The sequence below is a fragment of the Odocoileus virginianus genome, chromosome 10, assembly GCF_023699985.2.
Source record: "Odocoileus virginianus isolate 20LAN1187 ecotype Illinois chromosome 10, Ovbor_1.2, whole genome shotgun sequence".
Taxonomy (NCBI): Eukaryota; Metazoa; Chordata; class Mammalia; order Artiodactyla; family Cervidae; genus Odocoileus; species Odocoileus virginianus.
In genome coordinates, this window is record NC_069683.1 from 68,802,221 (window position 1) to 68,828,022 (window position 25,802).

At 38.8% G+C, this 25,802-nt stretch overlaps 1 protein-coding gene across 1 annotated transcript; it reads right to left on the reverse strand.

Annotated features, from left to right (window-relative positions):
- Nucleotides 1-1,066: 1,066 nt before the first annotated feature.
- On the reverse strand, nucleotides 1,067-12,948 carry MMP13 (matrix metallopeptidase 13). Its single transcript, XM_020900371.2, has 10 exons — nucleotides 12,645-12,948; nucleotides 12,315-12,556; nucleotides 11,228-11,376; nucleotides 10,929-11,054; nucleotides 8,989-9,150; nucleotides 7,437-7,554; nucleotides 6,313-6,446; nucleotides 5,226-5,385; nucleotides 3,339-3,442; nucleotides 1,067-2,444 (listed from the first exon to the last, which is right to left on the reverse strand). The coding sequence occupies exons 1-10, from the start codon at nucleotides 12,762-12,764 to the stop codon at nucleotides 2,344-2,346; spliced, it is 1,416 nt and encodes a 471-aa protein (XP_020756030.1). The 5' UTR covers nucleotides 12,765-12,948; the 3' UTR covers nucleotides 1,067-2,343.
- Nucleotides 12,949-25,802: the final 12,854 nt, after the last annotated feature.

Here is a 25,802-nt window from a genome sequence, read left to right on the forward strand (position 1 = left end):
GTTGAGAAGGAAATGGCAACCCACTCCAGTATTCTTGCCTGGAGAATCCCATGGATGGAGGAGCCTGGCAGGCTACAGTTCATGGGGTCGCAGAGAGTCGGACACAACTGAGCGACTTCACTTTCACTTTCACATTTAATTTATTTATTGGATGGATGATGTTCTACTCCAGTAGCAAAACTTAGAAACAAGGAATCTCCTTAAATTGTCCAGGAAAATGAGAAGGGCATAAAGTGACACTGGGGTGCGCTGGGAGGGAGGAAAGGACAATCTTCTCTGCACTCACAGCGGGTGGCCACTGCTCCCTTGAAAAGGCACTTAATCTACTCAATTCTAATTGCATTGTTTCCATAGTAGGATAGAAACTCTTCAGAGATCAAGACTAAGTTTTTCTAATTTGTCTCAGCATCTTAGATGCCTGACATTGAACAGGTGCTTATTAAATGTTTGGGAATGAACACTGCTCAAGAAAACAGAGAAGACCAGTGTTTAAGCTCAGGGCACTGAGTTTCCTGAATTCTGTCCATCCTCCTTACTAGAGTTCCCTGTTACCCCATGTTTCCCCAGAGCAGCTAAGCCTCTCACTTCACACAGCAGGAAAGTAAAGCCAAACAGATCAAAGGAGCCGCCTGAAGTGATGCAGAGAGGTGGCATCAGGACCCGGCCTTCCTAACTTAGACCTACTGCTCTCTCCTCCTCGTGACCAAGGAGCGCTCTCGGCAAAGAGACTGAGGGACCCGTGGGCTCAGTCTAGAGCAGCTGGCTCGGAAGAGGGGCTCATCAGCGCCAGGCCAGCCAAACTCGACCAGAAACTGAGCTAGCAAAATCTGGTACAATTAACACTAAATTTGAATTTAGGGTCTTTATACAAACCAAAGAAATGAACAAACAAAAAAAAACAATAATAAGCTACATTCACCAAGAAACATATGTTTAGAAAAAGGAATAACTTAAATAGACAATCTTTGAAAAAAATTATAACAAATTATATAATATATATAAAATACATTATATAATTATATATAAAATTATACCAAAAGACAAAAACATACCATATACCAATGTCTGTTGAAAATATCTTTTTATTATAAACAACATGAACACTTCCTAATACATGCTGCATATACAGTACACTTTCTTTTCTTTGCCTGAATTTTTATGAACATGATCTCTCAATACAATGGTTCTTCCTGTCAAGGTCACTTATATATTCAACAAGTACCAAGTGAAAGGCACTGTCAAAAGTTATGAAGGATTAAAGGAGGAAAGAAGGAGAAAAAAGGAATAATTGTATTCTTTAAGAGGACCATGTTTTCTTTATTTTAGATAATTTTAGATAATTTTGATTTTTAACATACACATTTCTAATTTATAAGATGTATTTTAGAGTATTTCTTTCAAAAACAGCTTATATATACAAGGTAAACTGGACAATGAAAACAATTTTAGATAAATTAATACACTACTTTTAGTTTTAAATAATCAAATGATTTATGAAAAAGTGATCCTACAGCCTTAGATCATTTTCTTAACAATTGTAGTTTACTTTGATGTTTTTGAAAGACCTGAAACATTTTAATACCTGAAATATTTTAATACTTTGTCTTCTACAAATATGAAAAGGAATAACTGTCTTCTTTGAGAGCAGTCTTTGAGTCACTGTCAAAAGTGAAAATTAAGCAGAATCCAAAGGCCACATCTTCTGTCCTCACCATTAGTCTCTGTCTCCTATCATTAGTGACTTGATGTTTCCTTACTGTCTGTATAAAGAGGGGCATGTAGATCCAAATATTTTTAGTGCAAAATCCAAATACTTCTTTGGAAAGTTGTCTAAAATGTATTTACTGAAGACATTTCCCTTTGGTTTATTTTTGTGTACGGATGTCATATGCTACCCCCAAATTTGATTTTCATACTATTTTATAACATTTAGTAAAGATAAATCATAATTAGATAAATGATTTAAAACATTTAATTAGATAAATGTATTTGCTTTTATGTCTTTGCAAAGTTTTCTTATAAATAATATGTTAAGTAACTCTCTTTGACACACCATATGTCTCATTTTTGATGGGAATGTTGTCAACTACTACTTCTACATAGCACACAAAAATTAGGTGATTCATCAAGATAATGAATTTCATGATTTTAAAATACAATGTGGTTCCAGCCACGCATAGTTGTATAGATACTAAATAGTCAAAGATAACTTACTGAAGCTCGTTCACAGAACTAAGCTTTCCCCTGATATCTATCCTTCTCCCATAACTCACCCCCCAAATGTCTGGAAGTATTATCTCAAATGCTTTCCAGGATTTAAATAACAATATTTTAAAAACACTTTTAACACCACAATAAGGAATTTGTTGGCATGACTCGAACAATACGGTTACTCCAGATGCTGTATTCAAACTGTATGGGTCCATTGAAAAAATAGATATAACCTATAAGAAAAAGACCAAAGAGATTTCAGAGGTTGAAAATAAAGTTTTACTCTAGCTAACACTAAAAGCTCAATCTGTTCGATTCACTTTTTTAAACATTTCAATGTCTACATTATAAACAGCACTAATGCTTTAATGTATTGCTTATAACTTAAAGAGGGGGAAATGTATAAAGGTTTCTAGCGCTCCTAAAATATCACCTCAAATTAATTGCTGTGGTGGCATGAGTTCCAGTTTTGAGGTTTGAAATTTTCTTTGGCCATGCCAAGCAGTGAAAGCACAGTCTAGGCCTCCAGGGAATGCCCCCAAATGCTGGAGTTATGGATATTGGTTATTTGTTGCAAGTTAGAGATAATGTCCTTTTCCATAATTAAAGCAAAAAACATTTTATATTTATGATGTTATTTGTCTTCACATATAAAATACTCCCCATTCATCCCTGATTTTAATTGTGGCAATACTTTTTGCATCTTGTGTGCTGTGCTTAGTCACTCAGTAGTGTCCAACTCTTTGCAACACCATGGACTGGTCCATTGGGATTCTCCAGGCAAGAATACTGGAGTGGGTTGCCATGCCCTCCTCCAGGGGATCTTCCCAACCCAGGGATTGAACCCAGGTCTCCCACATTGCAGGCAGATTCTTTACCATCTGAGCCACCAGGGAAGCCCTCAATATCTTTAAATTTAAAGTCGTGTTTAAGACTTGTCATCTTTTATTCATAGAACTAGCAGTCATTAAGTTAAGCTCTCATTTATTGTAAGCATATTAATTTTTGCCTGCTGACTAAGTAGTCACAGTAAGTAATCCCTTAATTATGCTAGTTTTTTATTAGTGAATCTAAGTTCTAACTGAGGGGCTACAGAAGCTCTTCATTAAGATCAGCGAAATAGTTACCATTTTTCTGGTAGACAGCATCTACTTTATCACCAATTCCTGGGAAGACCTCTTCAATGAGTCTGGGGTAGTCTTTATCCATCACCTGGTTAGTGTCATCATAGCTATATAATAAGAAAAAGAAGCTCTTAAGTGGGTTTTAAGTAAACTACTTTAGAAATAATACAGTGGATATAATGGTAACTTTCAAAATTGACAAAGTTTCCAATTTTTAAGTCCATTTGAACACCTGGTAGTTTCTTAAAATTAAGAATTATAATACTGACTATATAGTAGATACCTGGTGAGTATTTTGACTTGCCTAAAGGTCATATTTATAAAGATAGTTATAAACTCTTTTCCATTTTATTTGTACATCTGTTATAAAAGTATGTTATTAGGAAAGAATTATTAGAGTCAAATAAATATATTTCTAGATTGAACAATTGTCTCTCACTATGTGTAAGACAACTTGCTAAGGGCAGTCATGGATACAAAAGTATTTAAGGCTCAGTTTCCACACAAGGAAGTTACAGAGGGAAATAGTAGTAATAAAGCAAGGGTGGGAAGCATAGATTTCTCCTCCCATAACTATATATTCCACACTCCTCTTCCCCAGCACATACTCACACTCTAGCCAATCAAACACATTCTGAAATCAACCTAGGAGAAAGACCTTTCAAGATGCACTCTTCCTACTGTTACTGATGAGAGTTTTTTATATTCTTGAGGTATGTTCCAATAGGTAAAAGCTGAGAATCATTGGCCCATCAAGAAGGTTAAGACATACACAGATGACATTGTAACACTAGACAATAGGGGCTAAACATCATGAGAGAATACACATGAGATGTCATGGGAAATACATGAGAACGGAGATAGCCTTTGAATGGGGTGATCAAAAAGGGCTGTACATAAAATGGTATTTCAAATTAACTTTAAACAACAGATAGAATGTCAAGAGGATAAATGTAGGGAAAGGCCTCTGGCAAATAAAATTGTATAAGGGAAGGTTATGCAGAGATAAAAGCACAAAGCATTTGAGATATGGTAAGCAGTTCATCTTGACCAAACCACAGACCTCATATAGGATAAAGGGACAGAAACACTAGACCAGGTAGAACCTAGATAGTAATATTTAACAGTCATATTTAAAGTTGTGAGTGTCATTATCAGAAATAAGAAAACAAAAGGTAAAGATGATATATACAAGAGTGTGTGTGTGTACACAAGCATGCATGAGTGTACATGTGTGTGTGTGTATAGAGGAAGTAAAGCTACCATTTAAAAAGTTCCAAGTTTTGGATACCTATGAGATAATCATCCCTGAACTGACTTGGGTTCACAAACATTGCCAGTGTCAATGCCACCTTCAGTTCTACGCGTGTTTCAGATAGTCCAGTTCTACTTGGTTTTCACGAGGGTCTGGCTTTGCAAAGTATAGACCTAGCAGCTTCCTGGCCAGCTCTGCACTGGACCAACAGTCTAGAAACTGCGGCCCTCTCTTGCTCAGTCTTGTCCTGCACATATTCTTGTGTTCACTCTGTCCCCAGAGGATGGACTTGCATGGAAATAAGGAGAGAATGACAAGAAAGAGAATCCAGGAGAAAGATGACATGAAGGCGTCAAAATGAGAGAGAGTTTTGTCATGGCTTAAGTAGAACAAATGACTAAGAAAGAAAAGCGTGGCCCAGAAGGGTTGAGAATTACACGTGTATTTTTCAAGAAGGCTTGAGACTTTCAAATGCCTGTCTTAGGGGCTACCTGCATGAGCTGACATGGAACATAAATGAATGACTGGTTTGACATTTAAATTAAGGCATGAGATAATAATTTTAAGCAACTGGAGATGCTCGAGGCTCACTTCACCCTCTGACACATGATGGGGAGTAAGCATGGTTGCCATACCTCCAGACTTGGTTTTCTGAGAAGAAGAGCGTCTTCCCTGAATCCTCAAAGTGAAGGGCTGCACTGATCTTTTTAACATCTTTTGGAAATCCCAGTTCAGATATTTTTTTTGGATAATCTTCCAGAATATCATAACCACTAAGTGCCCAAAATTTTCTGCCTAGAATAAGTGAAAGAATCATTTTATTATTCAAGGGAATCTATTAAAACTCACATATGTAGACCTTTACTTTAGCAAAAAGAAAATCATTTTACACATTTATAAATAAATTAGTCAATGTTTGTGGTCACCATGTTTAAGAAACACAAAAGTATGAGCGTTCTTCAAAAATTAAGATCCTAATTTCCTAAATGTAAGCATAGCAAATGGAATATTAGTTTGACTATTAACTCTGAATAGTTTGGAGCTGGGTTAAAAATTCATTAAGATTTCTATAGAAAGAAGCCACACAGTAGAAACAGGAAATTAGATTGAAAACTCAAGTTTTATACTGGTACAAAAGTTATCTTCTTCTCTAAAAAGTAACTTCATTATAACATTAATTATAATAGTCACACAATAGAAACAGCAGTAGTAGGATCTATGTAGTTAATACAAATTATGATCATTAAGCTGGAATAGCAATTTGGGTACCTATGTCAAGGGAACAAGTAAAATATTAAAATGCATACATACTATGAATGGAAATGTTTAATATATGTTTTACATATAGTTAGGGACTAGATAATAAAGTGAGAAAATAAATTGACCTTTCAGAAGGAGGAATTATGGATAATTTTTTTGAATTGTTAAAAATGTACATTGTTATAACATTTTCTCAACAAATAATTTTTAAGAGGAAATAAGAGAAAGAGTGGATATGAGTAATAATGCAGACTTTTACTTGTCAGATTGAGGACACTTGGTTTCAGTTGGATACTTGGTTTCAGAAAAGTTTCAGGTGCCTTCTGGCTTCCATTTTGTTATACTTGATTCTTAATTTAAATATATATTTTTGACAATGATCATTTTATTGAATCTCTAGTAGCTAAAGTTCATCACTGACTGCTCCAGGCATATGTGAAGTTTCGCTGGTGGAAATCTTACCTCTAAAGATGAAGATAAGGTCATGGGAAGGGTGCTCATAGGCGGCATCAATACGGTTGGGAAGTTCTGGCCAAAACGATTTTGTTAAAAACAGCTCTGCTTCAACCTGCTGAGGATGCAGCCGCCAGAAGAATCTGACACAAAAGTAAAACACGAGTTTGCATCATTTCTTTGAGTGCAGTGTTTCTATCCCTCTAGCCACTTGTCTCCACATCAGCACAGGTAAGCCAGATGTAACCATTCCCTACCACCTGTGAAGGGGCAAGATTTCCATTTCCGTTTAAACGCCAGTTAAACAAGCTGTTTCTGTCTTAACTCCAGCCTAAATACTGAAGTCCAAAAGTATCACAGAGTCTTTGTGAAGGCGCCAGGTCCTTTGTGTCCTGGGATCGTTCTTTGTCAGTTTCGCATATCTTGCAAGTGGCAAGCAAATATGCCAGGCACTGTGTTGGGCTCTGCAAAGAAAACATGACTGACACAAATTATGCTCCGAAGATCTCATGGCCTGGGGAATCTGATACAAGAGAAAATACTGGAGCAAAATGAAATTGGAGCTATAATAGAAGAGGAAGGAATGCTATTGGATCACAGACAAGAGAATAATACAGATAATTAACAGATAATTAAACAGTGGATTAATCTGTAAATGAACAAATAAGGATATCAAAACAGTATCAAAATTAAAAATTAGTATCTCATTTTTCATCACCTATAGATTTAGGCTGTAACATGCTCATATGTTACCAGAACAAAAGCTTTTCCATACCAAAAGGAATTGATGTGAAATTATGAATAACAGCTAACTAATATAGTAATTGATTTCAATTATTATTTTGTTAAATAAATAAATTGTATTCCTATATTTATTTGGTTATTTTTATAAGAAAAACAACAACCAAAGATGTAAAAGAAAGCTATACAATGCCAAGATTATCCTTTGAAAGGTAAAATGTTTATCCATCAGTTATTTTATTTCATCTTACATACGTAAATAAACTGTCCAAAGATCTGTTATTTTTACTAACTTCACTCCTTTGGAATTCTGACCAGATGTTTTGGTAATCTCAGACATGACTTGAGAACTGTTTGTTACATTCAGGTTTCATAAAATAATACCAAAGTACCTGTCTTTAAAGATGAGTGTTTCTCCGCGGAGACTGGTAATGGCATCAAGGGATAAGGAAGGGTCGCATTTGTCCGGCGTTTTCGGATGTTTGGAGTTGGGGTCTTCATCTCCTGGACCTGCAGTCATGAAATGAGTCAAGGAAGTGACTGAGGATTCTGCTCCTACCAATGGAGCGCAGGAAGGGCTTCATCCAGGGAGGACAGTGGGTCCTGCCACCTCCTACATAATTGCCAAAGAACCTGGAATCCCGCCTCATTCCTCCAGGGCTACCACGGCCTTGCCTATGGGACTTCCCCTTATGTTTTCAACTTTAAAGACCCTTGAGAATCATCTCAGCTCCAAATTCAGCCTTCCGGAGGTTGATGATAGAAACGGGCTGGGGGAGCAAGAGACTTTAGGGAAACTTTCCCCATGCCTTGCACAACCCATTCAGACTTCTCCTGAGAAACACATTACTCTCACAGCCATTTCTGGGAGCACATCATGTCTGTAGGAGCCCTCCTTTGGGCTCTTTCTCGAGCCTACTTGACCAGCTGCCAGCATCAGCTCACCTTGCTTTCGAGTTTATCGCTGTGTGTCTGCATCTCAGTGAAAGGCCAGGCCTCAGCCATTCTGGTATGCTCACAGCTTGTTGGTAACTTTCCAGCCGGCTCACATGAGTGCAAAAGGGTTGCAGGACATAAAATAATGCTAAACTTCTTTTTCATTACCTATATCCTATTAGTTCTGTCATTAACTCCCTCAGCCAAGATACAGTAGAAATAGTAAAAACTGCAGAATTCTCACCTCTGCCCTCACGAGCTATTGCGGTAGATTTCAATCCAGAAGGGAAAATAGCTTGGGACTGGCCTGACCCAGTTTTCTGAGCTCTGTCTTCTAGAAGTGTTTACACTGATGACTGTGTACTGTGGCTGTACTTCTATTTATGGTAGGTATGTTTGCTTGTTGGGGTTGAGGTTTAATTATTTTGTAAATATTATTGAAAATTTGGAAGGAAAATAAAGGAAGAAATTCTTACAAATGTTCACTGTAGATATTGGTTAAAAACTACCACGGGCCACTTGAATGGTTTCTACTGTGGTAAACAAACAGGAGAAGTTGAAAGAATACCCACAATTTATAAAAGCTGGTTGAAATCTCACTTTCTCCCTGTGAAAGCTACCCCAAAATCTGTGTTCTTGTCTAGCTGTGTTTCACCCAGCTGTGTTACTATAGATATACTATTTAAACTCTATAGCCTTAGTTTCTTCATTCATCAAATGAAGAATAAAATATTGCCATTTCTTATGTCAGAGGTATTGTCAGGATATCAAATGTACCTTGCAATGTATAAAATATAAATACAAGGAGATACATTCTACAAAAACTTTGGGGAATGCAATATTTTCTACTTGAGCAGGTAGATTGATATTTAAAGAAAAAATGAGCATGCTTCTCCTTGTGTTACTAACAAAACCAGGACAGTAATATTGTCAATGGTAAATTCATTAATAATTTAGAAAATAAATGTGTTATGTCTTCTGCTGTCAAGCTGAGTTATCAGTAGTTACCATAGAGAGACTGAATCCCTTGGACATCATCATCAGGAAGCATAAAGTGGCTTTTGCCAGTGTAGGTGTAGATGGGAAACATGAGTGCTCCTGGGTCCTTGGAGTGGTCCAGACCTAAGGAATGGCCAAACTCATGGGCAGCAACAAGAAACAAGTTGTAGCCTGTAAGGAAACAAAGGAATTTAAAAAAAAATCCTCCAATGGCCGACGCACAGAATAAAGGCTCTTTTCTTCCTCTAGTTATTATGTCGTCATTTCTCCTGTTTGAAAAAACTGTTTGACCCAGTTTTTAAAGTTAATATTCAGTTGCTTAAAGGAAGATTTAAAATGTTGATTTAATCATTGCAAATAATCTGCCTACACTGATCATCAACAGATTGATTAGCGATCAATAAGGTTTATTGTGAAGACACTAGTAATCCTGATTTGCCCCTTGCTTTCTCATGTCAGTGAGGAAAGTAGAGTGATGACCTTAAATGGACACACATGGGGGAAAAACAGGGTGATACATATCTAGGGTGCTGCCTAGAAAATCATCTAAATAGGAGCCAACAATCAAAGGTATGATGACCAAGCATAGAGAATGCACTAAGTACAGTCTCCAAGAATCTTCTTGGGAACAAATTCCTACCAAATGCTCCTTTCCTCTAGAATTTAAAGACGCAGAAACTCTAGACACGATTGGCCAACCTTCCTCTACTGGTGAAGACTACTGTGTCTCTGTGCTTACATTATTTCCTCCAGTCACTCTTCCCACAAATTTTGGATGCTTCTGGTATTTTAAATTGGAAAAAAATAAAATGCTGACAGAAAAAAACACATGAAAGCTGGAGACAGTGGTTTCAGTTCGACCTTAAATACCCTTTGCTATCATAGCCTAAACATGAAGAAAATATGTGACCAACTTAGCGAATTGTGCAGACTGCAGGATGATCATTCATTTCAATTAAACACTTCAAACCCAGAATTTAGATAGGAACCAAAAACTGAGGCTTACTGTGGCTATGTCTTAACAATACTAGGTTTTGCTCCTTTTTCCTAAAAACCATCCTTATCTGTGAAATATTCAGACTTTAAATACGCAAACTCCCACCTTTCCCTCCAAAGACAGATTGGCAGCATAGGCATTGAGACATTGATTATTCAAGGCCCAGGTTTACTTTTTGGAAAAATAATTCCTGTTTTTAAATGAATAATAAAGACCAGATGTTTTTGAGGACTACCCTCTAATTATCACAATTAGAGTCCATATAGCTCCAAAATTAAGTCCTAGTTGAAATAATTTGGCTTTTATGCCTAAATTAGCATGCTCAATTCTTTTGAGCCTTGAAGATTCAACTACTGACTGAATTCTCTCAACAGTTTCATTTTGCTTTTGCAAATACATTTTAATCTGGTTTGTCTCAGACTTTCTGAAGTAAGAAACTATATTGATTTGCTAGAGTGGTATTTGTAAAAATCAGTGGAATAGACAAGTCTAAAGAAGTAATCATATAACAGAGAATAGAAATATGACTGGATTTGTGCCGTTAATATTTCTACAAAGGAAAAAAGCTATTTCAACTCATATCCAACTTATTTATGATCTACATATTTAGCTCTAATAGTTTTTAGATTTATATTTGTAATAAACCATACTTCTTCATATGTCAGAAGTAATCCACAGTAATAACACCTTGGTTAACAGAAAGCATTTTGATCCTATTTCAGAGTTAGCTAGTATCCCTCAAGCCACTAGACTAAGTAGATTTTGCTCATTTTTAATGTTTCATATTGGCTTGTCGAAATACCATTTGTAGAAACTAAGTAGAAGATTATTATACTTATTAAACTTTTTTGGAAAATATAATCAAATACCAAATATAATTTACAGTATGCTTCTTAACTTCTTTTCAATGGGATCTGATAATCACGAATTATAGCTTTATAAGAAATATTACCTTTGGAACTACTTGTCCAGGTTTCATCATCATCAAAATGAGCATCTCCTCCATAATTTGGTCCAGGAGGGAAAGCATGAGCCAACAGACCAGAGGGTCCATCAAATGGGTAGAAGTCGCCATGCTCTACACACAAAAGCAAGAGTTAAGAATCTAATTATACCAGTAGTGCCTAGCCCAGGTGCTTGGTGAATTTTTATTGGATTCTGTAAGAACTAATGAATAACTGAAAGAAGGAATAAAATAATGAAGCCAATAGTAGAATATAAAAATGTTTTAAAATTATTCTGCATCATTACCTTTAGTTCCAAAAGAGATCATGATATCAGCAGTGCCATTGTGAATTCTGGTAAAATTCAGAGGTGTCACATCAGACCACACCTTGAAGGCTTTTCTGAAGGCCTTTTCCACTTCAGAATGAGTCAGATCAGGTGTATAATTCACAATTCTATTTAATAGAAAAAGCTTGAATCAAATTTTTGAAAAGTGAAAACTCTTTTAGAATATATTTTCTTGGAGTACTGCTTTTCAACTCAAAATGCAATGGCTTCTCTAAAAGTTCTACTAGAGGTCCATTGTTTCAAATAACTCATTAATTATGATGTCATATAAAGACATACATACAAAGACATACAATGCCATGAAGAACTTGATTAGATACTGGAGTATCTCCAAATATTTGACATCTTAAATTTAAAGTATTTAGATGTTTACTAAAACTTATATGGCTGCCATGCTAAAAGTTTTGTATCACTATGGTCTAAACAAATGAAATAGTTCTGTAAAGTTCATGAGAGAGTGAAACTCTCCATTTTTATCACTCTTATAATAAATATGACTGTTACATTTTCAAATTTTCCTGAAACTACTCTTCTATTTTGATTTTATACCTGAAAGAAACATATTTAGTTTTGCAATAAAAATAGTGCTGGCTGAATGCAACAATAATATGTAATAGCTATTATAAGATATTCTCATCAAAAGTATTAAAGTTACTCCTCTCTCTCTGTGTATGGTCTGTGCTTAATCGCTAAGTTGGGGCTGACTCTTTGCAACCTCAAGACCGTAGCCTTCCAGGCACCTCTGTCCATGGGGATTCTCCAGGCAGGAATACTAGAGTGGGTTGCCATGCCCTCCTCCAGAGGATCCTCCCAACCCAGGGATCTAACCCAGGTCCTCTGCATTGCAGGTGGATCCTTTAGCACCTGAGCCACCAAGAAAGCCCAAAGTCACTGCTAGACCTACTTAATTTCCAGTTTAAAATCTAAGGCCTACTTGAAACAGTGGGACCACACATGTTCCGTCATCTGTAGCTTGTGCTGAAAATTAGACATTTGATACTACAAAAAGCAGCAAATATTAAGGAAAGAATAGTCTATGATTTACCTGTAGGTTAAGTTCATTTTGGACCACTTGAGAGTTCGAGGAAAAACATTGTATTCACCCACATCAGGGACCCCACATCTTGGTTTTTTCATGATATCTAAGGTGTTATCATCAAGTCTGCCAGTCACCTCTAAGCCGAAAAATGACTGCATTTCTCTAAGCCTGTCAATCACAGAGCTTGCTGCACTTTTCTTCAGGATTCCAGCAGGATTCTGAGGATAGTAGTACGATTTCAGGTAGTTCTAAAAAAAGAGAGCAAAATGACCCTCTTTTAAAGAGAAGGGCATTTATGAGACATATCACATCACCGGAATTGTTAAAATACTCTACCTCTGCAAACTGGAAGTCTTCCTCAGACAAGTCTTCAGAATCTTCATCACTGGGAAGGGGCAGGGACCAACAAGCCGTCCAGCTGAAGAAGAGGAAGCCAGCCAGGACCCTTGGGTGCATCTTGGATGATCGTGCCTGGAGGCAGCTGCCTTTTCCCAGACAAGTACCTTTACTTTTATAGGCTTATGGTGGTGAGTCATCAATTATGGACAAGTTTCAACTTCCTAGTCAGTTAAAGGTAAACATGCTTACATGGCGACTTTTTCTTTTTTCCTCCCAAAAGTGTGGTTTGTGGTAGAATTTGAGGGAAACATAATATGAGGGCTTCTCTCCTTTCAGTAGGGTCTCAAAAACCATCTTGCAAAATAACGGCCTCAGCATATTTATGGCTATTGTGGGAATCAACAGGGAGTAAAATTTTCACTTCACTTGGCAAAAAAAAATGTTCCCCTTTGTAGGAGAGTGACTGCTTTTGCTTTTTCTGATAAGACTATCAAGACAGTACACTTACTTCCATAAAGAGAAACCTAGTCTTGTTTCCAGAATGTTTATTACCTGGTGAGTTTTAAACTTCATTTTTTTCCAGAGTACCTAAGAGGTAAATATTATGTATACCCGAAGGCCACAGAATTGGACCAGAACCAGGCTTAGAGACTCATCACGGGATTGAGTGCTGTGGTTGGAATTTAAAAGCACTGGTGTGACCTCTCAACCAACATGGAGCCTTGCACAAATTCCCTACAGGTTCAGGCACAAATAGAATACGTGTTAGAATACAGTTTATTGGAATACAATATAATGGCTAGCATACTGAGGGCTTACTGCAGGCTAGACTTAAAAGGTGTTATCTCTTAACAGCCTTATGAAGTAGGTACTGTTGGAAGGTACTTGTTTTCACTTTACAAACCAATAATCCGAGACACGGAGAAGTCAAATACTCATTTAAGGTGACATGGTTAATAAAACGCTACTACCTGGCATTTGAATCCCGGTCATCCGGTTGAAGACGCCATGTTTTTAACTGCCATGGAATATGACCTCTACTTTCTCCATTCTCAGATATTTTCCCAGAGCTGCCTGGTTCCCAAAGCTCTGGGAGGGCTCAGGAAAGCTAGGACTCTAAAGTGTCTTGATTTTTAAGTTTAAACAATAGAAGTACCTTTGGTCCAATGACTCCAGAAAACAGTCCTGTAGGGGCCTCTAGTCTTATTCCTTTTAGAACTTCACACATTTAATACTATGAAATCAGAATGCCGTCTTTGATTCCTTGTAGATGTAAATGGATAGAGCAATATGGGCCATGATTTTCGGATTGATCAAATTGTTGAAAGCGCAAGTTAGTTTAAGTGACCAAGAGTCAGAGAGAAGCTTAAGTCAGAAACACACTAAGACAAACAGAAGGAGCATGAATACAGATTAGGGTGAGAAGGGAAGGGATAGCCTTAAAATAAAGTGCTATAATCTATATTAGCTAGTGCATCAGAGAAAACCAGAAAAACCTATCAAATGTAGCCAACCACTTGAGGGAAGTTTATTATGCTTTTATCCAAAATAGAGCCAAATAGATCCCTACAGTAGATTATTTCCTATGAGCTCAAGATTTGATTTAGGCTCAATCAGCAATGCAAAATAATAATTCATTCTAAGCCTCTTCCATGTACTACATTTTATTTTGAGAGTAAGTGAAAATCATCCAAAAATTTGATTCATCTAAGTTTATAGGAAATCAATTCAGTAGAAAGCATTTGTTTTTACCAATACATTTTTATAAAATCACATTAGATAATAAAGAATAAGTCCTTGAACAAGAAGTTTAAAAACAAGTGATATTTAATGTTTGAAAGTGGGTGAAAAGAATAAAGTAGGCTAACTGTATTTATAGATCTTCATTTCTATCTAGAAATGGCACCATCTTAAACTGGCACAAACTTAAATTTGAGTTATTAAATCAGTGAACATTGGGCATCAACAATGCAGGATACGTCACTAGTCACTATGAAGATGAAGGAAAGAATAAGATCAGAGCCTTTTTCTTGGGGTGATTACAACATTCTCTCCTCCACGAAGAAACATTTTTAATGAACAATAAAAATCAATGTCACCATTTTTCAACTTTAAAAATTATGCTTACTATCAAACAGCTTTAATATTAATTTCTTATTTCATTTCATTTATTTGCATTTTTCAGTGCAAAAGATAAAACACAGAAAGGTTAATGAGAACATGCTGTTGCACATTTCATAATTTTCTCAGGGGAATAAATAAAATTTCCTCAGATTAAAGTAGAAATCAGTTCCTTAGAAAAATCATCAAATTTCTTGCCTATAGGCTATCATTCAGAGAGGAGTGGTTTCATACAGTGATCAGGACGTGTCATCACATGGAAATTTGTTGGCAAGCTTCTTGTCAACACAAGTCCTTATCTCAGATTAATTGTTAAAATTCATTTTAACAGGCCTTCTGGTGAAGTGGTTTGTGGTTTCAAATGACACCTTTAACACAATGAGGCTGAGCTAGTGTGTACAAATGGTTCTAACAAGCTGACGAATCACTGGGAAATCTGAAAACCTGTAGAATGAGCAAACAAGACTGTAGAGGAAATTAGATATGTGTAGGTATATGTCTACTGCTGATTCAGACATAAGCAATATGGGACTTTTTAAAACATATGTCATCATCAGTTTCTAACTTCAAAACATCACCCAGGAAAGAACCAAAAACATCTATGAATAACCCTTTAGTAAAGCATAAGGGTGTTCCAGCTTAGAAATAATAGAAACAATGAGCCATTTGAGTTGGGTTAAAATTATAAAAATTCATAAATCAAAGAACCTTCAAGCTAAAATATTTTGCTTCAGTTTAGCATGTTGTAAATTATTGGTGTTGACATGACAGTAATATCTTTATTTTTCTAAAAGGTAAGTGATTTGACTCTAACTACACGAAGTAATGAGCTGACTCATTAGAAAAGAACCCGATGCTGGCAAAGATTGAAGGCAGGAGAAGGGGACGACAGAGGATGAGATGGTTGGATGGCTTCACCAACTCAGTGGAGCAGGCTCCAGGAGACGGTGAAGGGCAGACAAGCCTGGCATGCTGCAGTCCATGGGGGTCACAAAAAGCTGGACACGCCTGAGTGACTGAACAATGACACCAACACAAAAATAATGATTTTTATAAACACTCACTGATGGTTGCCTTGCTCTAGGCTCTCATTTTCTTTCCTTCTGTCTTTCTGTTTGTTTGGTTAGTTGGCCCACAACCCCATGAAATGTGCTCACAAGTGCTCTATAAAAAAAGAGAGAACTAAACTAGAATTTATATGCTGGGCAGGATGAAGCACAAGCTGGAATCAAGATTGCTGGGAGAAATATCAATAACCTCAGATACACAGATGACACCACCCATACGCAGAAAGGGAAGAAGAACTAAAGAACCTCTTGATGAAAGTGAACGAGGAGAGTGAAAAAGTTGGCTTAAAGCTCAACATTCAGAAAACTAAGATCATGGCATCTGGTCCCATCACTTCATGGCAAATAGATGGGTAAACAGTGAGAGACTTTATTTTTTGGGGCTCCAAAATCACTGCATATGGTGACTGCAGCCATGAAATTAAAAGACACTTACTCCTTGGAAGGAAAGTTATGACCAACCTGGACAGCATATTAAAAAGCAGAGACATTACTTTGCCAACAAAGGTCCATCTAGTCACGGCTATGGTTTTTCCAGTAGTCACATATGGATGTGAAAGTTTGACCATAAAAGAAGCTGAGCACAGTAGAATTGATGCTTTTGAACTGTGGTGTTGGAGAAGACTCTTGAGAGTCCCCTGGACTGCAAGGAGATCCAACCAGTCAATCCTAAAGGAAATCAGTCCTGAATATTCATTGGAAGGACTGATGTTGAAGCTGAAACCCCAATACTTTGGCTACCTGACGCAAAGAGCTGACTCATTTGAAAAGACCCTGATGCTGGGAAAGATTGAAGGTGGGAGGAGAAGGGGACGACAGAGGATGAGATGGTTGGATGGCATCACTGACTAAATGGACGTGAGTTTGAGTAAGCTCTGGGAGTTGGTGATGGACAGGGAGGCCTGGCGTGCTTGCAGTCCATGGGGTTGCAAAGAGTTGGACACGACTGAAAGACTGAACTGAACTGAAGCTAGAATTTAAATACTTAATCATATTTACACTCTAGATAAGATATAAGAGTGCCCCACCCAACTTACTTATGCACAGTCCTGACACAATCCACTATTTTAGATACTGAAGCTGCAAAACAGAAGGTCAGCAATTCAGGAGGTCCTTTCCTTTTAACATCTGAACTTCGTGATCTTCAGAGAGCTTGCGTTCATACTGGGTTGGCCCATGAAAGAAATAATTAGAATCTGCAAGAAAAAGTGAAATTCTTTTTAGCTCTTACTTAAGTATGACATCTGAAACTCAAAACACAATTTCCTGGGCTTGTTCCTAATAAATTTTAATTTTTATTGTGTTTTGTTAAAAAGAGTGGTTCCTGAAAACCTCTTAACCCTAAAACCTCTGACAGGTTTAACCAAATACTGTAGAAGAAAACAACCAGAAATAGAATACACATTCTAGCCTCCTCTTGCTCAAATGTCTCTGGAAAGTTTGTTCGGCAGTAAATAATAGAGATGGAAACAAGCTAGAGAAATGGGGCCTGAGTGGGTTTAACAACAAGCACTTTTAGTGTATTTTAAAATCCCTCATATTTAAACAATGAGGCAGAAACTCTATTTTTAAAACACCTTGTTACCTCAATTTCCTAACGGAGAAGTTGTTGCATAATTTTACCTTTTTTTTTCCCTTCTGGCCGCACCACAGGACATGTGGGATATTAGTTCCCCCATCAAGGATCAAAACTGTGCCCCCTGCATTGGAGCATGAACTCTTAACCCCGGGACAGCCAGGGAAGTCCCAGGAAGTTGTTACATATTGTAAATGACAAATTTTTTTATTCAAAAATTAATGTACAAAAAAGAAACATTGCACAATGGCTGGAAAATAGGGAGAAAACTAAATGAAAAGTATTGCTGTAATACCCCAAGATTTTTTAGATAGCCCCATATACATATAAATTTTAAGAATATCCTTTCAATTGATTTATTTAGATGACAGTCAATCTTGAAGGTTTTTAAAAAACAGTACTTTCTATAATAGAAAACCTGCCAGGTTAGTTATATGCTGCATCTATTTTATTTTCAATTCTAGGAAAGTTACCTTTAATAAATTTGGAGTAGTCATCTTCCATAGTTTGCTTTTCTTCTTTGAATGTATCATAAAATTGAGAATGAACTCAAAATTGCACAAAATATATCTTAATAACACTATACATGAAAGAGGTTAATATTTAAATTTTTTCTGTATGTTCTAGTTAGTTAATTTCAGAAGATTAAAGACAGGAATTCACTGCAACCATGAATGACCAACACAGGCTTCCACCTCAGCCTGCCTGCTAGATGATTTCATCCCTTCAGTACCTATCTGCAGTGGAAAAGGTGGTCATCTCAGTGTTAGGTTCATGGACAGCGGCATCAGTCTCGGGTTTCTCCTGGAAATCCAAGCTCACTAATTCCCGTGGAATATTCATATAGCATGAGGTGAAGGCCCTAAGGCTTTTTCCTGTTAATAATGAATCAAAGAAAGACCTTATTTTTGGTTGGAAAGTTATGACCAAGCTAGGGACACATCTAAGGCAAAGAACATAATAAATTGACTAAATATAAGATGAATTACAAGGAAATCCTCCAAAGTTATGGACTACAAGATATGTGTTCCTTTTACCTCTCCAGTGACCCAGTCCTTAACTAAGTCTGTGAGGCTCACGCAGAGATGGATAGCACGGAGTTTGGAATCAGCTCACTGTCGTTGTTTAGTCCCATCCAACTCATTTGCAACCCCATGGACTGTGATCCCCAGAATCCTCTGTGCATGGGATTTCCCAGGCAAGAATACTGGAGTGGGTTGCCATTTCCTTCTCCAGGGGATCTTCCTGACCCAGGGATCAAACCTGCATCTCCTGCACTGCAGGTGGGTTCTTTTACCACTGAGCCACTTGGGAAGCCTCCTGGAGTCAGCTACACCAGCCAAAATCCCAACTCTGTCCTTTATTAGCTCCCTAATCTCAGTGACACAACAGTGAACAAAACACATCAAAATCCTGGTCCTTATGAAGCTAACACTCTAGTAGAGAGAGAGAAAAGGAGCAAAATAGAGCAAGATAGGGAGTCGAGGGCTCGGGGAGGACTGCTTTAATTTATACACACGGCAGGGAAGGGCTTCGTGAGACGGAGAGGTTTGAGCGAGAACGTGAGGGAGGGGAAGGCGTGGGCTCTGAAACTGTCTGGAGGAAGAATACTATTGGCTGAGAGAATAGCAAGGGAGACAGCCAGAGGTACCAGTGTGCGGGTGGATTTGAGGAAAGCTGCAGGGAGCCCAGCGCTCTGCAAGGAGCAGAGTGAGCAGAAAAGTTACTTAATTTTAACTATGCAAATGGGATCATCACAGTACCTATGTTACAGGTTATATGGAGACTATATGTGCCTGGCACATAGTAAGTGCCTGATACCTATCACTGATTCACAGTAACTAATCTACGGTTCAGGAAGACCCCCTGGAGTAGGAAATGACAACCCACTCCAGCATCCTTGCCAGGAGAATTCCACGGACAGGGGAGCCTGGTGGGCTACAGTCCAGGGGGTCGCAGAGTCACCTACATGACACTCGGCAACACTGCTGTGCCAGCACTCTTGTGGGCACACGGGGCAGTGCAAGCAATACCGCCAAGAACGCTTAGATATCAGAAGGAGGAGAAAGTAGGCACTGCAAGAAAAACGAGGCAATTCTGGCAAGGTAGAAACATTATTATGAATATAACATGAAGTGATGATACAGAATGATTGGAAACAGGGCTCAGGGGATAGATACTTTCTCTTGAATGTCAAGGAAGATCTGTCAAAGGAGACACATTTTAAACTGAAACCAGTGGGATATGTGAGTGAAGTGAGTCCGAAAGAGAAAGATGAACACCTAATCTAACACACACATACGGAATCTAGAAGAATGGTACTGAAGAATTTATTTACAGGGCAACAGTGGACAAACAGACCTAGAGACTAGACTTGTGGACATGGGGAGAGGGGAGGAGAGGGTGAGATGTATGGAGAGTGTAACATGGAAACTTACATTGCCATATGTAAAATAGATAGCCAGTGGGGATTTTCTGTCTTGCTCGGAAAACTCAAACAGGGGCTCTGTGACAACCCAGAGGGGTGGACTGGGGAGGGAGGTGGCAGGGAGGTTCATTAGGGAAGGGACATATGTATCAGTTCAGTTCAGTTCAGTCACTCAGTCATGTCCGACTCTTTGTGACCCCATGAACCACAGCACACCAGGCACCCCTGTCCATCACCAACTCCTGAAGTTTACCCAAACTCATGTCCATTGAGTCAGTGATACCATCCAACCATCTGATCCTCTGTCATCCCCTTCTCCTCCTGCCCTCAAGCTTTCCCAGCATCAGGGTCTTTTCAAATGAATCAGCTCTTTACATCAGGTGGCCAAAGTATTGGGGTTTCAGCTTCAACATCAGTCCTTCAAATGAACACCCAGGACTGATTTCCTTTAGGATGGACTGGTTGGATCTCCTTGCAGTCCAAAGGACTCTCAAGAGTCTTCTCCAATACCACAGTTGAAAAGCATCCATTCTTCTGTGCTCAGCTTTCTCTATAGTCCAACTCTCACATCCATACATGACCACTGGAAACCTATGGCTGATTCATGTTGAGGTTTGAGAGACAACAGCAAAATTCTGTGAAGCAATTATCCTTCAATAAAAAATATATTAAATAAAAAAAAACCTGAGACCTGATGACAAGAGTTTCAGCCATGCAAACATCTAGGCACAGAGGGTTAGTCTAGTCAAAAAGAACCACAGCACATAGGCACTGTGGGTGGAAGCAGGCTTCTGTTCAGGGAACAGGAAGAGTTGTGTGCCGGAATACCGCAAGCGAGGAGAGTGGTGGGAAAAGCTGGACTAGGGGATTTGCAGACTGTCAGCTTGGAGTGTTTCCCAGGCTGTTCCACAGATACTAGGCACAAATTTGAATATTTTGTCCTTAGAGGTAACTTTTTCTCCTTGGAGTGTGTCATGGCCTCAAGTGTGAAGTCGGGATCACATTTCTCTGGGGTTTGCTCACTGAATGATCTCTTTCTTGGACCTAAAAGTTAAAAAATAATGACCCAACATGAACCATTGATTTGCTTCAAACTGTCTCCAGATTCTTTTCAAAAGAAAAATAGCCATTAATATTCTAGTTTTATGTCTGGATTTAAATGATATAGGAAGACATCTTCAGATTGTATATTGTGGCTTATTCTTAATTCTTACTCTCAAATACTGACCTATGGTTCCCTGTGTAAGGGGGTCACTTGTTAGCTTTAAGGTGAAATTAATGTTCTTAACTTCCTGTCCTCAACCCTTCTTCTGCTATTAATAGCTATCAATAGCTTTTCGTGGGCCTTCTTGCTAAATGACTTCCAGGTATGTTCAGCCAAAGGGAGGCACTGGAGAGCAAGAGAAAAGCCAGGATTACTTACCCTCTTCTCTCTTGCTCCAGAGGTGAGGTAGCTCTCACCAGTTATCTGCAGACAGTCCCTCCCTCTGTGAGCCAACTCCCCCCAGGGCAGCTCACCATGGATTCTAATTCACCATCACTCAGGCTTCTGGACGGCTCATTTCATCTGTTTCCTGTGTCCCTCTAGCCCCAGGGGCTGTAGAGGTTTTCAGTATTGCTAATCTGTGGGTTCGCAACCCATGTCCAAGGTAAGAGGCAGTGGCTGAGCTTTGCTGGAGCAGCTGTGAAGAGATACCCCACGTCCAAGGTAGAGAAACCCAAGTAAGACAGTAGGCACTGAGAAAGGGCATCAGAGGGCAGACAGACTGAAGCCACAATCACAGACAACTAGCCAATCTGATCACACGGACCACAGCCTTGTCTAACTCAATGAAACTAAGCCATGCCATGTGAGGCCACCCAAGATGGACGGGTCATGGTGAAGAGGTCTGACAGAATGTGGTCCACTGGAGAAGGGAATGGAAAACCACTTAAGTATTCTTGCCTTGAGAACCCCATGAACAGTATGAAAAGGCAAAAAGATAGGTCACTGAAAGATGAACTTCCCAGGTCAGTAGGTGCCCAATATGCTACTGGAGATCAGTGGAGAAATAACTCCTGAAAGAATGACGGGATGGAGCCAAAGCAAAAACAACACCCAGTTGTGGATGGGACTGGTGATAGAAGCAATGTCCGATGCTCTAAAGAGCAATATTGCATAGGAACCTGAAATGTTAGGTCCATGAATCTAGGCAAATTGGAAGTGATCAAACAGGAGAAGGAAATGGCAACCCACTCCAGTATTCTTGCCTAGAGAATCCTGTGGACGGAGGAGCCTGGTGGGCTGCCGTTTATGCGGTTGCACACGGTCAGACATGACAGAAGTGACTTACCATGCATGCATGCATTGGAGAAGGAAATGGCAAGCCACTCCAGTGTTCTTGCCTGGAGAATCCCAGGGACAGAGGAGCCTGGTGGACTGCCGTCTGTGGCGTTGCACAGAGTCAGACACAACTAAAGCGACTTAGCAGCAGCAGCAGCAAACAGGAAGAGTTGAATGTTGACATTCTAGGAATCAGCAAACTAAAATGGACTGGAATGGGTAAATTTAACTCAGATGACCATTATATCTACTTCTGTGGGCAGGAATCTCTTAGAAGAAATGGAGTAGCCATCATGGTCAACAAAAGAGTCCAAAATGCAGAACTTGCATTACTTATCAAAAACGACAGAATGATCTCTGTTTCCAAGGCAAACCATTCAATATCACAATAAGCCAAGCCTATGCCCCAACCAGTAACACTGAAGAAGCTGAACAGTTCTATGAAGATCTACAAGACCTTTTAGAGCTAACACCCAAAAAAGATGTCCTTTTCATTATAGGGGACTGGAATGCAAAAGTAAGGAAGTCAAGAAACACCTGGAGTAACAGGCAGATTTGGCCTTGGAGTACAGAATAAAGCAGGGCAAAGAGTAACAGCTTGGCAAAGAAAACACACCGGTCATAGCAAACACCCTCTTCCAACAACACAAGAGAAGACTCTACACGTGGACATCACCAGATGGTCAACAGCGAAATCAGATTGATTATATTCTTGCAGCCAAAGATGGAGAAGCTCTATACAATCAGCAAAAACAAGACCGGGAGCTGACTGTGGCTCAGATCATGAACTCCTTATTGCCAAATTCAGACTTAAATTGAAGAAAGGGGAGAAAACCACTAGACCTAAATCAAATCCCTTATGATTATACAGTGGAAGTGAGAAATAGATTTAAGGGACTAGATCTGATAGACAGAGTGCCTGATGAACTACGAACAGAGGTTCGTGACATTGTACAGGAGACAGGGATCAAGACCATCCCCATGTAAAAGAAATGCAAAAAAGCAAAATGGCTGTCTGAGGAGGCCTTACAAATAGCTGTGAAAAGAGAAGCAAAAAGCAAAGGAGAAAAGGAAAGATATTCCCATTTGAGTGCAGAGTTCCAAAGAATAGCAAGGAAAGCTTTCCTCAGAGATCACTGCAAAGAAATAGAGGAAAACAATAGAATAGGAAAGACTAGAGATCTCTTCAAGAAAATTAGAGATACCAAGGGAACATTTCATGGAAAGATGGGCACAATAAAGGACAGAAATGGTATGGACCTAACAGAAGCAGAAGATATTAAGAAGAGGTGGCAAGAATACACAGAAGAACTGTACAAATAAGATCTTTATGACCCAGATAACCACGATGGTGTGATCACTCACCTAGAGCCAGACATCCTGGAATGTGAAGTCAAGTGGGCCTTAGGCAGCATCACTACGAACAAAGCTAGTGGAGGTGATGGAATTCCAGCTGAGCTGTTTCAAATCCTAAAAGATGATGCTGTGAAAGTGCTACACTCAATATGCCAGCAAATTTGGAAAACTCAGCAGTGGCCACAGGACTGGAAAAGGTCAGTTTTCATTCCAGTCCCAAAGAAAGGCAATGCCAAAGAATGCTCAAACTACCACACAATTGCACTCATCTCACACACTATAAAGTAATCCTCAAAATTCTCCAAGCCAGGCTTCAGCAACACGTGAACTGTGAACTTCCAGATGTTCAAGCTGGTTTTAGAAAAGGCAGAGGAACCAGAGATCAAATTGCCAACATCTGCTAGATCATCGAAAAAGCAAGAGAGTCCCAGAAAAACATCTATTTCTGCTTTATTGACTATGGCAAAGCCTTTGACTGTGTGGATCACAATAAACTGTGGAAAATTCTGAAAGGGATGGGAATACCAGACCACCTGACCTGCCTCTTGAGAAACCTGTATGCAGGTCAGGAAGCAACAGTTAGAACTGGACATGGAAAAGCAGACTGGTTCCAAATAGGAAAAGGAGTACGTCAAGGCTATATATTGTCACCCTGCTTATTTAACTTATATGCAGAGTACATCATGAGAAACGCTGGGCTTGAGGAAGCAAAAGCTAGAATCAAGATTGCTGGGAGAAATATCAATAACCTCAGATATGCAGATGACACCAACTTGTGGCAGAAAGTGAAGAAGAACTAAAGAGCCTCCTGATGATAGTGAAAGAGTGAAAGTGAAGAAGTTGGCTTAAAGCTCAACATTCAGAAACTAAGATCATGGCATCCAGTTCCATCACTTCATGGCAAATAGATGGGGAAACAGTGGAAACAGTGTCAGACTTTACTTTTTTGGGCTCCGAGATCACTGCAGGTGGTGATTGCAGCCATGAAATTAAAAGATACTTACTCCTTGGAAGGAAAGTTATGACAAACCTAGACAGCATACTAAAAAGCAGAGACATTACTTTGCCGACAAACGTCCGTCTAGTCACTGCTATGGTTTTTCCAGTAGTCATGTATGGATGTGAGAGTTGGACTATAAAGAAAACTGAGCACTGAAGAATTGATGCTTTTGAAGTGTGGTGTTGGAGAAGACTCTTGAGAGTCCCTTGGACTGCAAGGAGATCCAACCAGTCCATCCTAAAGGAGATCAGTCTTGGGTGTTCATTGGAAGGACTGATGCTGAAGCTGAAACTCCAATATTGTGGCCACCTGATGTAAAGAGCTGACTCATTCAAAAGGACCTTGATGCTGGGAAAGCTTGAGGGCGGGAGGAGAAGGGGCCGACAGAGGATGAGATGGTTGATGGCATCATAGACTCAATGGACATGGGTTTGGGTAAACTCCAAGAGTTGGTGATAGACAGGGAGGCCTGGTGTGCTGCAGTTCATGGGGTCACAAAGAGTCAGACACAACTGAGTGACTGAACTGAACTGAATGTGTGGGTTGTTCTATGCTTCTGTTTATCTTCTGATCCTGTTTTAAAACCCAGAGGTATTAAATACCCAAATACCCAATCTGGTTCCTGATTGGGTCCTAGCTGATACAACTGACAGCACAAGGATTAAAATGAGAAAACTATAATACATTTTCAGCCCTGACTTACTGTTCCTTCTTGTGTAGTTTAATGTATATCTTCGTGTATTAATTACATATTTATTTTCAGATACAATGATGACAGCTCTCTGTTTTCAAATTTCACAGAGTGAGAAAATGAAATGAAATAAAAGTTTTATTTTGACAACAAATGTAATAATTATCTTACCCTGTCCCCAAGACCTATAGGTAAGGAACATTTACTCCTAGATCTGGCCAAAGACTGATGCCATGTCCTAATTAGATTATATGTTACAAAAAGTTCATGCAGCTCAATGTGTGTGTGTGTGTGTGTGTGTGTATATACATATACACACACACATATACACATAACAAAAAACAAATAACCCAATAAAAAATATGTGAAATATCTAAGTGGATATTTCTCCAAAGAAGACATACAGATGACCAAAAAGCACATGAAAAGATGTTCAACATTACTAACAATTAGATGAATGCAAATCAAAACTACAACGAAATATCATCTCACACCAGTAAGAATGTCCATTATCAAAAAATCTACAAACAACAAATACTGGAGAGAGTATGGAGAAAAGGGAATCCTCTTGCACTACTATCGGGGATGTAAAT

Coding starts and splice junctions, on each gene's coding strand:
- MMP13 (XM_020900371.2), bottom strand. CDS start 12,764: ATGCACCCAAGGGTCCTGGCTGGCTTCCTCTTCTTCAGCTGGACGGCT. Junction 9,151..10,928: donor CTGGACAAGTAGTTCCAAAG/GTAATATTTCTT, acceptor GTTTCCTTACAG/GCTACAACTTGTTTCTTGTT. Junction 7,555..8,988: donor AGGGATTCAGTCTCTCTATG/GTAACTACTGAT, acceptor TCATGACTGCAG/GTCCAGGAGATGAAGACCCC.